Here is an 11998-nt window from a genome sequence, read left to right as displayed (position 1 = left end):
TCAACATGACAATACCCCAAAGTCAGATCCATTTAAAAAATGGTTTTCCATTTTGGAAATGAGAACCATTTCTTCATGGTTTGTTATGGAGGAACGTACAAAGAGCCCTGACCTCGACCCCATCCGACACACTTGGCCTAATCGCCCAACATCAGTGGTCGACCTCACTAAAGCCCTCGTGGTTAAATGGGACTGAATCTCTCCAAAATCTGGTGGAAAGCCTTCCTAGAGGAGCAGAGACTGTTACAGCTGCATTTTAATGTGCATGGTTTCCCAATCACATGTAATGTTCAGGTTCCCACACTCTTTTCTTTGGCCATGTAACCTTGTGTAGGTTCCTCTATGTATTTATTTTGAATTGATTTGTCACCTTTCAGTCTTAAACTCCAACTTTGTATCAAATGCAGATTTATTTACAAAGCAGCTGAAAAAGTTTAAGCAAACACACTCATGTAAACATGCACCGCAAAAGAAGCTCTACAGGTAAAAAAGATTGTCCAGGTATGAAAGTCATGTCGTGCCTACATCTGTAATGATTAGAAGTAATCTCAGTACATTCTTCAAAGCATCACTCATCACCTCAAACATCAGTGAACATTCACATTTTGAATACTGAAGCCACAGTGTGATGGAATGACAGAAAAAACAAAAAAAGCATTATTGTGATTTTGATCCTCTTAGACAGGTCAGAGGCTTTTCTACAAGCTGTGCAACGTATCAGTCTTTCACATCACGTTCATGTGCTTTTATAAGTCTATTAATACCACAACTTTCACTTGGGCTGATCTTGAATGACGTGTTGAGATGTACTTTGAATATCTTTGACAAATTTTACAGAAAAGATGGTCGTCGCATTGCAGAGAGATTGGTTGGTTGTCCTTGTGATCATATGGAATAAAATAACTCGCTACTTTTGTACTTTTGATTAATCTGCAACCCAAATAATTTTACCTGTGCTTTCAGGTAACAGTACTTCTACTTGAGTAGGATGCTGTCATGCTTTTCACAACTTCAGTCGATCTCAAAAGAACCAAAGATGCCTCATTCATTTAGCAGGGAAAGTAATGTTCCCTCTTTGTGTAAGAACCGATCAAAGTACAAATCAGTGTATAAAAATAGTAACAGTCCTGTAGAGTATACAGAGTATACAGAAAAGAAGAATGAAACACGCACTAATAAAATACAACTATTAAAACAGTTCATCCTGTCGGATCGGATATTTTCTCCTCGTCATCGCTGCTGGAGGAAGATGGCGGCACGTCCTCACCCATCCTCTTTAGCTTGGCTTTGTAGTAAGCCCTCTTCATCCTGAAGGCCTTCTCCTTCTGCCGGGCCGCTCTCCTCTTCTCCCTCACCAGCTCCTGCTCCCACGCCAGCACCTTCATCCTGTTCTCCCACTCCAGGATCTTCATCTGCTGCTGCTGCTCCAGAGCCTCCGCCCTCTGCTGCTGCTCCAGCCTCGACAGGTCGACGGAGTCGTGCTGCGTCGTGCGTCGGCTCGCTTCCTCCGGCTCGCTGGCTGACGGGTGGAGGCGCTGGCTGGTGAGCCTGGAGGTGCCTGTGAGGTCGGAGTTGCAGGAGATCAGTCAGGTGTCCCATATCTACTGCTCAATGCTTTTTAGCATCATTAATCACAATCAGATTATATTTCTCTATTTACATTTAAATAACCATACAATGCTGTTTACATGACAGTTTCTTCATTATAAGTATCTGAGGTTCATTCTGCTCATGTAAACAAGCTCCACACTGACACTGACGTTTGCCAATAGAAAGGTCAGTGAGTGAGTGGCTCCACTCAACAAATTCTGTGTCAGCTTGCAGAGTTTTATCTGAAGGTACCTGGCGTTGTGAAGAAGGCAGCAGGAAATGTCACATCCTGCAGCTCTGCATTGTGGGAGGTGGAGTTTGTCGTGGGGCTGTGGTGCAGCTCTGACCAGTCGCTGCCTGTTATTCTGTCCAAGGTCTCCCGCTGGAGGCAGATGGACACTTGCTCCTTGCTGTCCTCAGTCTGTGACGGAGACAACAAAGTGATTCCTTCACGCTGGTGGAACATTTGTCATTTCTGGCATGTATGTTAGTAAATGAAATATAGCTGTTAGTTAGTATCAGCTGCAACATGTTCGTTGCTTTCAATTTAGCTAATTATATGATTAATAATCACTTTGAAATATTTACCTGAGTCACGCTGCAATTCATCTGCCCAGCTGAATTTATCATCATCAAGTTTCCTGCTGATGAGAAAAAAAGGACAGGGACACAGTCAGGGAGGGACAGCAGGTATATGTGGTGCAGGAAAATGAGCAGAGAGCGCCTCCCTCTGGTGGAAGCAGGTACAACAGACCATTCACACCAAAACACTCAAACGCGTTTCCATTCTAGTTTGGATCACACCGAGTGGAATCCATGTTTGCAATCCTCTCGCTACCAATAAAACTGTTTTGATTAATGAAGTAATGAAACATGATTGTAAACGGACAGTCGAAAATTAATCTATTTTGTGATGGAAATATAAATTTACTGTCAGTTAAGTGGCTTCAGGTTGAGTTTTTGGAATTTGCAGTATTCAGAGATCAGTTTCCAGGCTGAAGTTGAACTGTATCAAACACTGATAACTGCTTTGGTGCAGCAGAATGATCAAGTGAGAAGGTAGCCAGTCTTTAAAATGGAGTGATTTGAGCAAGTAAACACTGTGCTGAAGTGTCCTTGAGCTGAATTACTTAATCACAAAAAGAAAATGACAGCCCTGCAGTTTTGAAACTGATGCTGATCTCACTGTGGTGAAGGCTAAAAGAGAAAAAAATGAGATTTACTTCACAAACATTAAACCAGACAAAAACACGTTAATAAGGGTCAGTTCACCCTATTTTTTTTACTGGTGTAACCAGCACAAACTAAATTCAAAAGACAAAGCCCAGCTTGGTACTCGCTTCAATTTCTACACGAGTATGAGGTAATATGTGTATTTGTAGCTATGTAAGGTTAAGAACTGTAATATGATGATGGTGAAACAAATTCAACTTTGTTTTGGTCCTGTACCATACCACTAGACTACAGAGTAGCTTCTTTCCTCAGAATGTGAGACCCCTCAATTTATCCCCAACACAAATGTATGACTTTTATGACTTTTCCATCCCAGTCTGTTTGGTAATGTAGGTCATAAAGACATATCAGTATACATTTTAGACTGTTTCATAACCATTTAAAAGTTCCTCCTAGTATGTTGAAAGAAAACATTCATCAGAATTAACCAAATACCACGATAGGCACACCTGAATTTATACCTTTGAAAATACGTTTATAACTACGCTGTAAATTCAGGGGTGGCTTTGTTACTTGGTACACATTACAATAGTTGACCTCAGATTTGTTATTAGAAGTTTACTTAAGAAATCACATCTGATTTATTAATGGGTTTTGTAAATGGACTCACAAAACAAATGTCACAATCACAATTGAACTGTGCATAAATATGCCTAATTCTGTGTATTACAATCCAATAATGATTCATAGTCACAGTGAAAACACTGAATATTACAATCCATTTATCTGACATGGTCAGAATGAAAACATAGTGTCAAAAAATGCCGATCATGAATGTGATATCAAGTTGTTCCCCTGAGAGGGACACTTGCTCTGGGGCACTTCAGCTGACTGCAGCTGCTCCTCATCTCCACTGCAGGGAGGTGTCGGCTACTGACATGTTTTTAAGGCTCTAATAGCATATCAAATATAAATGACAGTAAATGAACACCGTTAAACAACCAGCATGTATTTTTAACAAAACATAATATTTCATAAACTCTTCATGGGTTTTGTTTACAGAAATCTTACAACATTTCACTCAAGACTCAAGTGAAGTACAAGTACTTCAAATGTGTACTTAGGTACAGTAATTGAATAAATATACTTGGTTACATTCCATCACTAGACATAATATTACACATGCACATAAAGACTACATGTCCAGAGGTGGAGCTGTGACCTGGGACAGATGTTTAGACACACACACACACACACACACACACACACACACACACACACACACACACCAACATCAAACAGAGCTGCTACAACACAACCCACAGTGATACCAGCTAAACAGACAAAGACGCTCAATCAGTCAGTATCACATGCACTCACAGATACCCCTGATCATTCCTGGCATGCTGTTTGAAACACTGAAGCTAAGCTACCTTCCACTAGCTTGCGGACCGCTGCTTTGTGGCCAGCTCCCCCTGCGTGGCTGGTGAGAGCAGCCTCGCCCATGGTCTGAAGTTTGATGGATTTACAACAGGCCCTACATCGTGCGAAGTGAATGTCCTGGACGTCCTTCAGCAGCCATTCCTTGTAAATTCCCTTTGAGAGCCAGGAGTCTTGGAATTTACATTTTCCAGGCATAGTTAGATGTGAAGCTAGCTGGACCGCTACCTCACGTCCAGACGCAACCTCCACCTTGTACTGTCTACTGATGCATTCAATGTGTGCTCGGAACATACGGTTTGCAGTTTGTACCACTGCGCACAGCACGGGGACTATAATAACTATATGTATTTTTGACATGAAGTTGGGAAAATGTCTATAAAGCAGTATTGGAACATTGGACTACTTTTACTTCCTATTCTATTTGTAAAATACTAAAAATCAAGCAATGTACTACTATAAATGTAGTGCAGAAGCAGCATAATCGCTGTTAAAAAAACATGTATTTATTTGTCTGAGTAAGTCAATGACATAAAGGAGCCGATATACAGAAAAAAATCGCCAATTAGTCATTGTAAAATTAATGCCTATATCAATGTCTCTCGAACTTCCAGAGAACACTTAAAGGTAGCGCAACTTCACGGTCACATGTGTCGCTTTCTCCAATAAAAATACGTCTAATCTTTCCTTTTAACCAATCAGCGTCCAGGAAGCCAGCCGTGTAGTCTGATTGGTTTAAACGCGGCACGGAAGTCAGAACAGAAACACATGGGTGCTAGACTGTAGTACGTAAAAGCAAATAAATGTGTTTTAATGCGGATTTAAGACACGTTTATGTGGCGCTTGACACTTTCCGTAAGTAAAGCATTTAGTAGCATTAATAAGGAACTAGAAACGTTACTTTTCTTGATTTTTACCCTCCAAATAACACGAGAAGTGCTCTTGCTGGTAGCTTGTTTTGCTAACTGAAAGGTTAATGGTGACAGTGTACAACACAGATATTTATCACACATATCAACATTTTCATATTTAAATTGCCAGCCAACTATATTACCTGTTTGCCGTCTTTTCTGACTCTAACGTGGTTAACAAATGGCTGTTGTAACTTCATATCTTTTAGGCATCATTGATAAAGTGTCCTCAATCATTAAGAGATGGAGACAGCAGCCCTGGTAGCTCCAGTCACAGCTCTGGAGTTCCTTCAGGATGCATTTCTGCTGACAGGTAGGCAGCAGTGTTGGGGAACAATATAGAAGTGATACTGCTAGTGTTGCATAAATATAGTTTGGATAAAATAAAATAAATCACAGGTTTTTAAGACTGTATTATCCAGTATGGTTATGCATCGTTGCACAGACCTACCATGAATTCAAAGTAAAAGCGGTTGAGCTTTAATTGTTGTGTGTCATATCTTTCAAGTTTTGATTGGGAGTATGTTACTCACTTAATTTGAAATAAGGAGCTTCAGCTGAATGCTGTAAATGACCATGCAATACACTTTTCCTTTCTTTCTTTAATTTTCTGTGACAATTTCCTGGCAGGTGAGGGTCCAGTCTTGACGGTGTATGGTCTTCAACCTCGCCCTAAAGTTTGTGCCTCACTGAGCGTGCTCCAACACTACAGAATCCATGGGATAAGACCTAGAGGTCTTGTGGATGTCCCAGCACAGAGCTCTGCCACAGGAACTTTTAGGGAGAAGAAAGATGGTTAGTAGGAGCAGATTTTTGCTTTGACTGTTCTCTTTTTATTAAAAAAACAAACATTTCTGCTGTTGTGTTTAGGGAGGTTGTTTTATTTTTTCAATTCTGTCAAGATATATAAAATGTTGCTGAAGAGTTTGCACTCACTGACGGTCCTCTTATTATTTTTTACAGATTTTGTTTTTGTATTTATTCACTTCTCATCTTGTCAATCCCCAGGAGTGAGCTCGGAGCCCAACGTCTATGACCTTGCAGTGTTTGGAGGCAAAGCAGTGAGGCTGGTGAGGCTACACGTGGATCATCAGGATGGGAAACATCTGCGCTTGGAGATACTTGGTCCCCTCATGGAGCTGCAGGACTGGGCCCTGGATGTCCGCTGGCTCTCTAGAGACAAACACTCACTGCTCTGTGTGGCTGTAGCCCACAATACTGCTCTTCTCCTGGACGTCATTACAGGAAGTGTGCTGGTTCAGCGCTCCTGTCTGGAGGGGTGTCTGCTGTACTCTGCCCTCCTTCTGGTACATGAATCCTGGGCGGATACCGTTGTGGTTGGAGGGACTGTTTTCAACCAGCTGGTTCTCTGGAAGCCTGAAGGGGGAGACAAAAGAGATAAAGCTCCAGTTGAGAGACGCCTGCTGGGCCACAGCGGGGTCATCTTCAGCATCTCTTACCTTCAGGAGCAAGGATGGCTGGCCTCAGCATCGGATGACCGCAGTGTGAGGCTGTGGGGTGTTGGCGCCATAGGGGGCCCTGGAGGGAAATGTGGGGACTTGAACCCAGCTTGTTTAAGGGCCCTATATGGACACCAGGCGAGGGTGTTCTCAGTGCGTCTCTCTCCAGGAAAAGTGTTCAGCGCTGGGGAGGATGGGGCCTGTTTAGTCTGGGACTGGGCTGGAGGTGGCAAGGTGGTTCGTACGTTGAAGGGACACCGAGCAGGGGGGGTCCGTGCACTCGCAGTCAGTAAAGGAACAGGAGGTGAAGAGAGATGGGTGGCTACAGGGGGAGCAGATGGAGGGGTGAGGTTGTGGAGGGTGGAAGGGAGTGAAGAGAGGAATGAGAGAATGGAGGAAGCAGCGACGGAGAAGCTAAGTGACCTGAAATTTCCTGGTCAAGGCTTACCTAAAGCGGTTTGTATAGTAGGAGAAGAGGATGCAAGTTGGAGTCAGAGCAAGTTTGTGGTTTGCACTGACCAAGGACTAGTTTACCAATACAGTGACGAGCAGTGGGAGATGGTCTGGCAAGGGGCTCTTGAGTTTCAGTCTTATTGTGTGATGGAAACAATATCTGTCAGTGTGAAAGACTCAACAGCAAAAGTTAGTTTGTGTGCTGTAGGAAACCTCAGCGGGTCCATCCAGGTCTTCCCCATCTCCCATCCTCAGTGTGGGATTCTTCTCACAGGTGGATCAGGGAAGATCCATAGTCTTATTTGGCAAGAGGCAAAAGACAGCATGTATTTGCTTGCATCAGGTGCTGAAGGACTTGTCTATCGTTGGTGTATAGAAGTAAAACTAGATGAAAACCGCTCATTAGCTCTCGATGTAAATCACCTCCTTCCTTTCCTCCTCCCTCCCTGTGCCAAACGCTGGCTGACAGCTGCAGTGTGCCTCCACTCCACGTCATGGGGGTGTCTGTGGGTGTGTGGGGACAGGAGAGGGTCTCTGCTTTTGTTTCAGGAAGGAGGAAAACTGATAAACGAAGGCAGGAAACAAACTGATAAAAAAGGGGTTGAAAGTGAGGAAACTGGAAGTGAAATGATGGAAGAGAGGGAAAGAAAAGAAGTGGTTGACTTAACGCTGCAACCACTGAACTGCCTGTTTGGAGTGCATGGAAAACAGGGTGTAACTTCAGTGTGTGCATACCAGGGGCTGCTGTACAGTGCCGGCAGGGACGGATGTGTAAGGGTCTTCAGAGTGTGCCCAGCACTACCTGAAAACATTAAGGAAAAGACTAATGGAAAGAGTTTGGAGAACAAGCCTCAGCTGGAGGTTCTCAGAGTCCAGCGGGCCTGCAAGGGTATGGAGTGGCTGGAGAGGGTTTTGTTTCTTGAGCCTGAAATTCCAGTGGAGGGGGAGGAGGGATGTGAGAACCACTACAAGACAAAGAAACACAATATGACAGAAAAGCTGGAGGGGGGATCTGGAGAAGAAGAAGAAAAGACCGAGAACAAGGGCAGAGAAGCAAAGTTTGTCATCGTTGGCTTTCATGCCGTCCACTTTGTGGTTTGGGATCCAGTGAAACAGGAGAGGCTGCTAGCAGTGCCTTGTGGAGGAGGGCATCGCTCCTGGAGTCTCTGGCCTTCCCACAAAGGGGTTTGGCCTGAATATGGAGCTCTGGTGTTCATCAAGCAGGGGGCTGTCCTGGCTTCGCAACCCCCTGGGGAGGCACCGAGCTGGGCTGTGAAGGGAGGAAGGACTGGAGGGTGGGGTCTGAGAGAGGGCGTCCATGGGAGGGGGATCGGGTGTGTGTGCAGGCTGGGGATGATAAGGGGAATCAGGAAAGAGAATCAAACCAAAATTGAGCAAAGGGAAGTGGAGAGAGTGGAAGGCCATTGGGAGATAATTGTGATGGGAGGAGAGGACACTAGCTTAACTGTCCTCGCAGTACATCCTGAATCAGGCAGCGTCAAAGTTCTGTCTGTTATTACTGATCACATCTCAAGCGTGCGGACAGTGACAGCAATGACACGTCAGGAGGGAGGGAGTGAAAACAAGTCTCTCTCCGCCCTGCTTGTGTCAGCTGGTGGCCGAGCTCAGATGCAGTGTTACCGGCTGTTGATTGGCTGGGACAAGCAGAAACTGGTCCCCTCCTGCCAGGTGATCCAGGTGGCTAGCCACCGCTTGGACGAACAGTGGGAGAGGAGGCGGAACCGGCACAAGACGGTGAAAATGGACCCAGAAACAAGGCAAGTGAGAGGTTGTAATGTTTGAGCCACAAACTGAAATTGATGGGTAAAGTCCATCAAAAATGTTTTTAAAGTCTGCACATGAGCGATTTTCACTGGAAAAATGTGTAATATCTGAGTCCTGAAGAAACTCAGTACTCTTTCACTTGAAACTCCTATTCTGATCCAGTCTTACCAGTTATTGCTGTGTGTTTTCAGGTACATGTCTGCAGTGGTGGTGGATGAAAACATAGACCATTGTCTTCTGGCTCTGGCCTGCAGTGACGGAGCTCTCAGGTTGGTGTCCCTCATGGCAAAATTAAACGTTTTTCACCCATTTGAATCTTCATTGTACGAGCTGGTGTAAAAAGTGTATAAAAGTATAAATCCAGAATATCTGTCATCTGCACTCAAATGAGCACTTTATTCAGTAAAGTGGTAGCAATGATGTCTGTAACTGGATGTGAGAGAGAAAGCATGTTACTTGGCAAAATATACTCTCCTCATGTCATTATGCTGTCCTCACTCTCTCCTTGTTTTCTGACTTCTAAACTGCATTTCTGTGTTTCCAGATTGTTCTCAGTCAGTGAAGTTAAACGGCAAATTGATTTGTTGTGGGAGACGTTTTACCACCAGCGCTGTGTTCTCAGTGTTGCCGTCTGCAGCCTGGAGGATGGAAAAGGCAACAGGTGATGCAGTGTTTGCTCCATGTTTTTATTTTAACAATGTGACTAATTTTGATACTTTCGTTACAAGTTATAGGTTGTCTTGCTTTGTAGAAACTAGGGCTCCAAACTTTTTCTATTAGCGCCATCCTGGAGCCATCCCCAAAAAAGTAAATGTAAACCGTCCCAAAATCAAAATGTTGTGTCTTATCTTATTATCTTGTATAGTTCTTAGTTTAAAAGTATTAGCATTCAAAATACTTTGACCTCGAATCTGTACTCTGCTGATGTACTCAAACACATTTATTTACTGTACACTTGTTGCAAACTCTCTGTTAGCTGTTTGCTCCATTAGCCACAGGACTCTGCTGCCTACAGGTTGCTAATAGCTAACTAGCCATCCTCCTGCCAATTTCAGTATGGATTTGTTGTTCACAATGTAGCATTATCAAGAAAAAAAATAGGGTATGTCCTCCGTCAATAGTGAGTTTACTATGTCCTTCTATTTTTTAACACATGTAGAAGGAATATATGTTGTGGGTCTTGAGTAAGCAGCCAGCAGTAGTAACTATAATGACAGCATGAGACGACGTGCTCGGTTTAGTTTGTCATTTGCTAAAGAATAGTTATACATGCATTCATGCAAAAATAAATTTTGCCCCAAAGCATCTCTGTTCGTCCCACATCCCACACACATTTTCTATCACCCCCTCTCGAGCCCTGGTAGCAACCCATCAGAACCAGACCACTGGTTGTTTTTTAATATATTTTTATTATTTTAAAGCATGCTGTTGTAGAGTAGTGACGGGCAGAGGAATGCCATATTAAGAGCTCGGTTTTTGATTTTCAGTTCTTTTTGTTTTGGGAAAATATGAAAAAAAAAAATATTTCTATAAATATGAAGGGTTAGAGGTAGGGTAAAGTCTCACATGTTTGTATTTGTCTCCCTCTCTCAGGTATAAGCTGCTGTTCAGCGCTGCAACAGATGGCAAAATTGCAGTGTGGGATTTGACTGAAGCTTCTTTTTCATCAGCCGCCACTTCAAGCAGTACTCAACCTCCACCAATCCCCTGCCTCAACATTCCCGCCCACCAAAGCGGCGTCAACTCATTGGCTGTTTGGGCAGAGAAACTGGGACAACAAGAGGGCGGTTGCCTGGTAACTGTTGCGAGCGGAGGGGATGATGGGCAGCTGACAGTGTCCACGATTAGGGTGCAATACCCAGGAGACTGTAAGACTGGGGGCAGCAGAGGGTTTTCTCAGATGTCTGAGCCCCTGGTTCCTCCACAGACACAGCTTCAGACCTCAAACGAGCTTCATCTTCATCTTCATCTTCACTCCCAGTCCCACATCCCACTGGCCCACGCTGCCCCTCTGACTGCCCTGAAGCTTCTGAGCACAGGCCTTTTGGTCTCCACTTCTTCAGATCAGAGAGTTTGCCTGTGGAGGCTCAGCAGTACCGGCATCAGCCACATCGGGGCGTTGTACTCCCATGTTGCGGATGCTGCAGGGCTCGCAGTGTGGGAGGGGCGGATGATTGAGGAGGAGGAAGGAGATACAAAGAGGAAAACAAGATTTGAGTCTGAGCAGGAGATTGTAATTTTGAGAGGGAAAGGGAGTCAGACAGGATTAAAAACGATGCATAAGACAGCAGAGGGTGAGACAGGGGGGAGATCCGATAGGGATCAGGAAACAGCTGATGAGGCAGAGAGTCTAGAACCTGTTGAATCCTTGAGTGAGACAGGTGACCCAGTTTGTAAGACCAGTGTTGGGAAGCGAGGTGAGACAGCTGGTGAGAGTGAGAGTGAGAGTGAGAGTGACAGCGTGGGTACGACACAGAGCGAGGTAAACAGTGAGAGCAAGAAGAAGAGAGGGAAGACTGGATGGGTGCTGGTGTGCGGTCAGGGCTTCCAGCTACTACGAGTCACAGACACAGAGATGGATGCTGGGATGTGGACTACAAGAAGAGAAAAGGAGAACCACAAAGTGACTTTACAAGAAGAGTCAACATAAGTGGAATCGATAGATGGCAGCGGCCCAAACAATCACTTTCTCAATGAACACATTATTTATGAGCTATCTGTATAATTAATTTTTTGCAGCTGTATGACTAAATATCAACCAATGTTAATTTTAAGTACATTTTTGATAAAGTTTATTTATTCTCCAGATTTCTTTTGTCATTTATGGGGAACATTGCAGTTTGTAAGCCATTTAATGAGGGAAAAACAAAAATATTTAATAAATATTTATTTCTGAAACAGATGTGATGGTTTCAGCAGGAATATCACCAACAAACCAGTGTGAGGAGATATAACAGTTTTCTCTCATGGAGTTTTTAGACTAATTAAAGTTTGTGTTGGCTTCAGTGAGACTAACGCTAATTCATTCTTTCAAAACAAAAACATCAGGCTACATTTTTCAATGAAACCATTTGGTGCTCATCGAGGAAACATTAAAGTCTTCGTGGTTATTTCAAGAGAACATTAAAATCATCTCTGATGTGTTTGGGCCATCTGTGGCCTCGTTCGGGGAATAGAATCACACAG

General features: G+C 43.8%; 2 protein-coding genes across 3 annotated transcripts; one reads left to right on the top strand and one right to left on the bottom strand.

Annotated features, from left to right (window-relative positions):
• Positions 1–397: 397 nt before the first annotated feature.
• Positions 398–4419, bottom strand: LOC140999224 (uncharacterized). 2 transcript variants are annotated; one of them, XM_073469532.1, is made up of 4 exons: positions 4197–4419; positions 2179–2234; positions 1843–2011; positions 398–1558 (listed from the first exon to the last, which is right to left on the bottom strand). In XM_073469532.1, the coding sequence occupies exons 1-4, from the start codon at positions 4399–4401 to the stop codon at positions 1200–1202; spliced, it is 789 nt and encodes a 262-aa protein (XP_073325633.1). In that variant the 5' UTR covers positions 4402–4419; the 3' UTR covers positions 398–1199. The 2 variants fall into 2 exon arrangements, with proteins under 2 accessions (XP_073325633.1, XP_073325634.1); XM_073469533.1 differs by having other exon boundaries at positions 2179–2231.
• Positions 4420–4946: 527 nt separating this feature from the next.
• Positions 4947–11607, top strand: wdr6 (WD repeat domain 6). The gene is made up of 7 exons (XM_073469527.1): positions 4947–5058; positions 5324–5427; positions 5745–5909; positions 6123–8805; positions 9004–9081; positions 9357–9473; positions 10406–11607. The coding sequence occupies exons 2-7, from the start codon at positions 5358–5360 to the stop codon at positions 11460–11462; spliced, it is 4170 nt and encodes a 1389-aa protein (XP_073325628.1). The 5' UTR covers positions 4947–5058; positions 5324–5357; the 3' UTR covers positions 11463–11607.
• Positions 11608–11998: the final 391 nt, after the last annotated feature.

The sequence above is a fragment of the Pagrus major genome, chromosome 7, assembly GCF_040436345.1.
Source record: "Pagrus major chromosome 7, Pma_NU_1.0".
Taxonomy (NCBI): Eukaryota; Metazoa; Chordata; class Actinopteri; order Spariformes; family Sparidae; genus Pagrus; species Pagrus major.
Note: the sequence above shows the minus strand (reverse complement) of the source record. Positions and strands in the feature narration are given on the sequence as shown.

Coding starts and splice junctions, on each gene's coding strand:
- LOC140999224 (XM_073469532.1), bottom strand. CDS start 4,401: ATGCCTGGAAAATGTAAATTCCAAGACTCCTGGCTCTCAAAGGGAATT. Junction 2,012..2,178: donor TGAATTGCAGCGTGACTCAG/GTAAATATTTCA, acceptor TCTCCGTCACAG/ACTGAGGACAGCAAGGAGCA. Junction 1,559..1,842: donor TGCCTTCTTCACAACGCCAG/GTACCTTCAGAT, acceptor CCGACCTCACAG/GCACCTCCAGGCTCACCAGC.
- wdr6 (XM_073469527.1), top strand. CDS start 5,358: ATGGAGACAGCAGCCCTGGTAGCTCCAGTCACAGCTCTGGAGTTCCTT. Junction 5,910..6,122: donor TTTTAGGGAGAAGAAAGATG/GTTAGTAGGAGC, acceptor GTCAATCCCCAG/GAGTGAGCTCGGAGCCCAAC. Junction 9,474..10,405: donor GAGGATGGAAAAGGCAACAG/GTGATGCAGTGT, acceptor TCCCTCTCTCAG/GTATAAGCTGCTGTTCAGCG.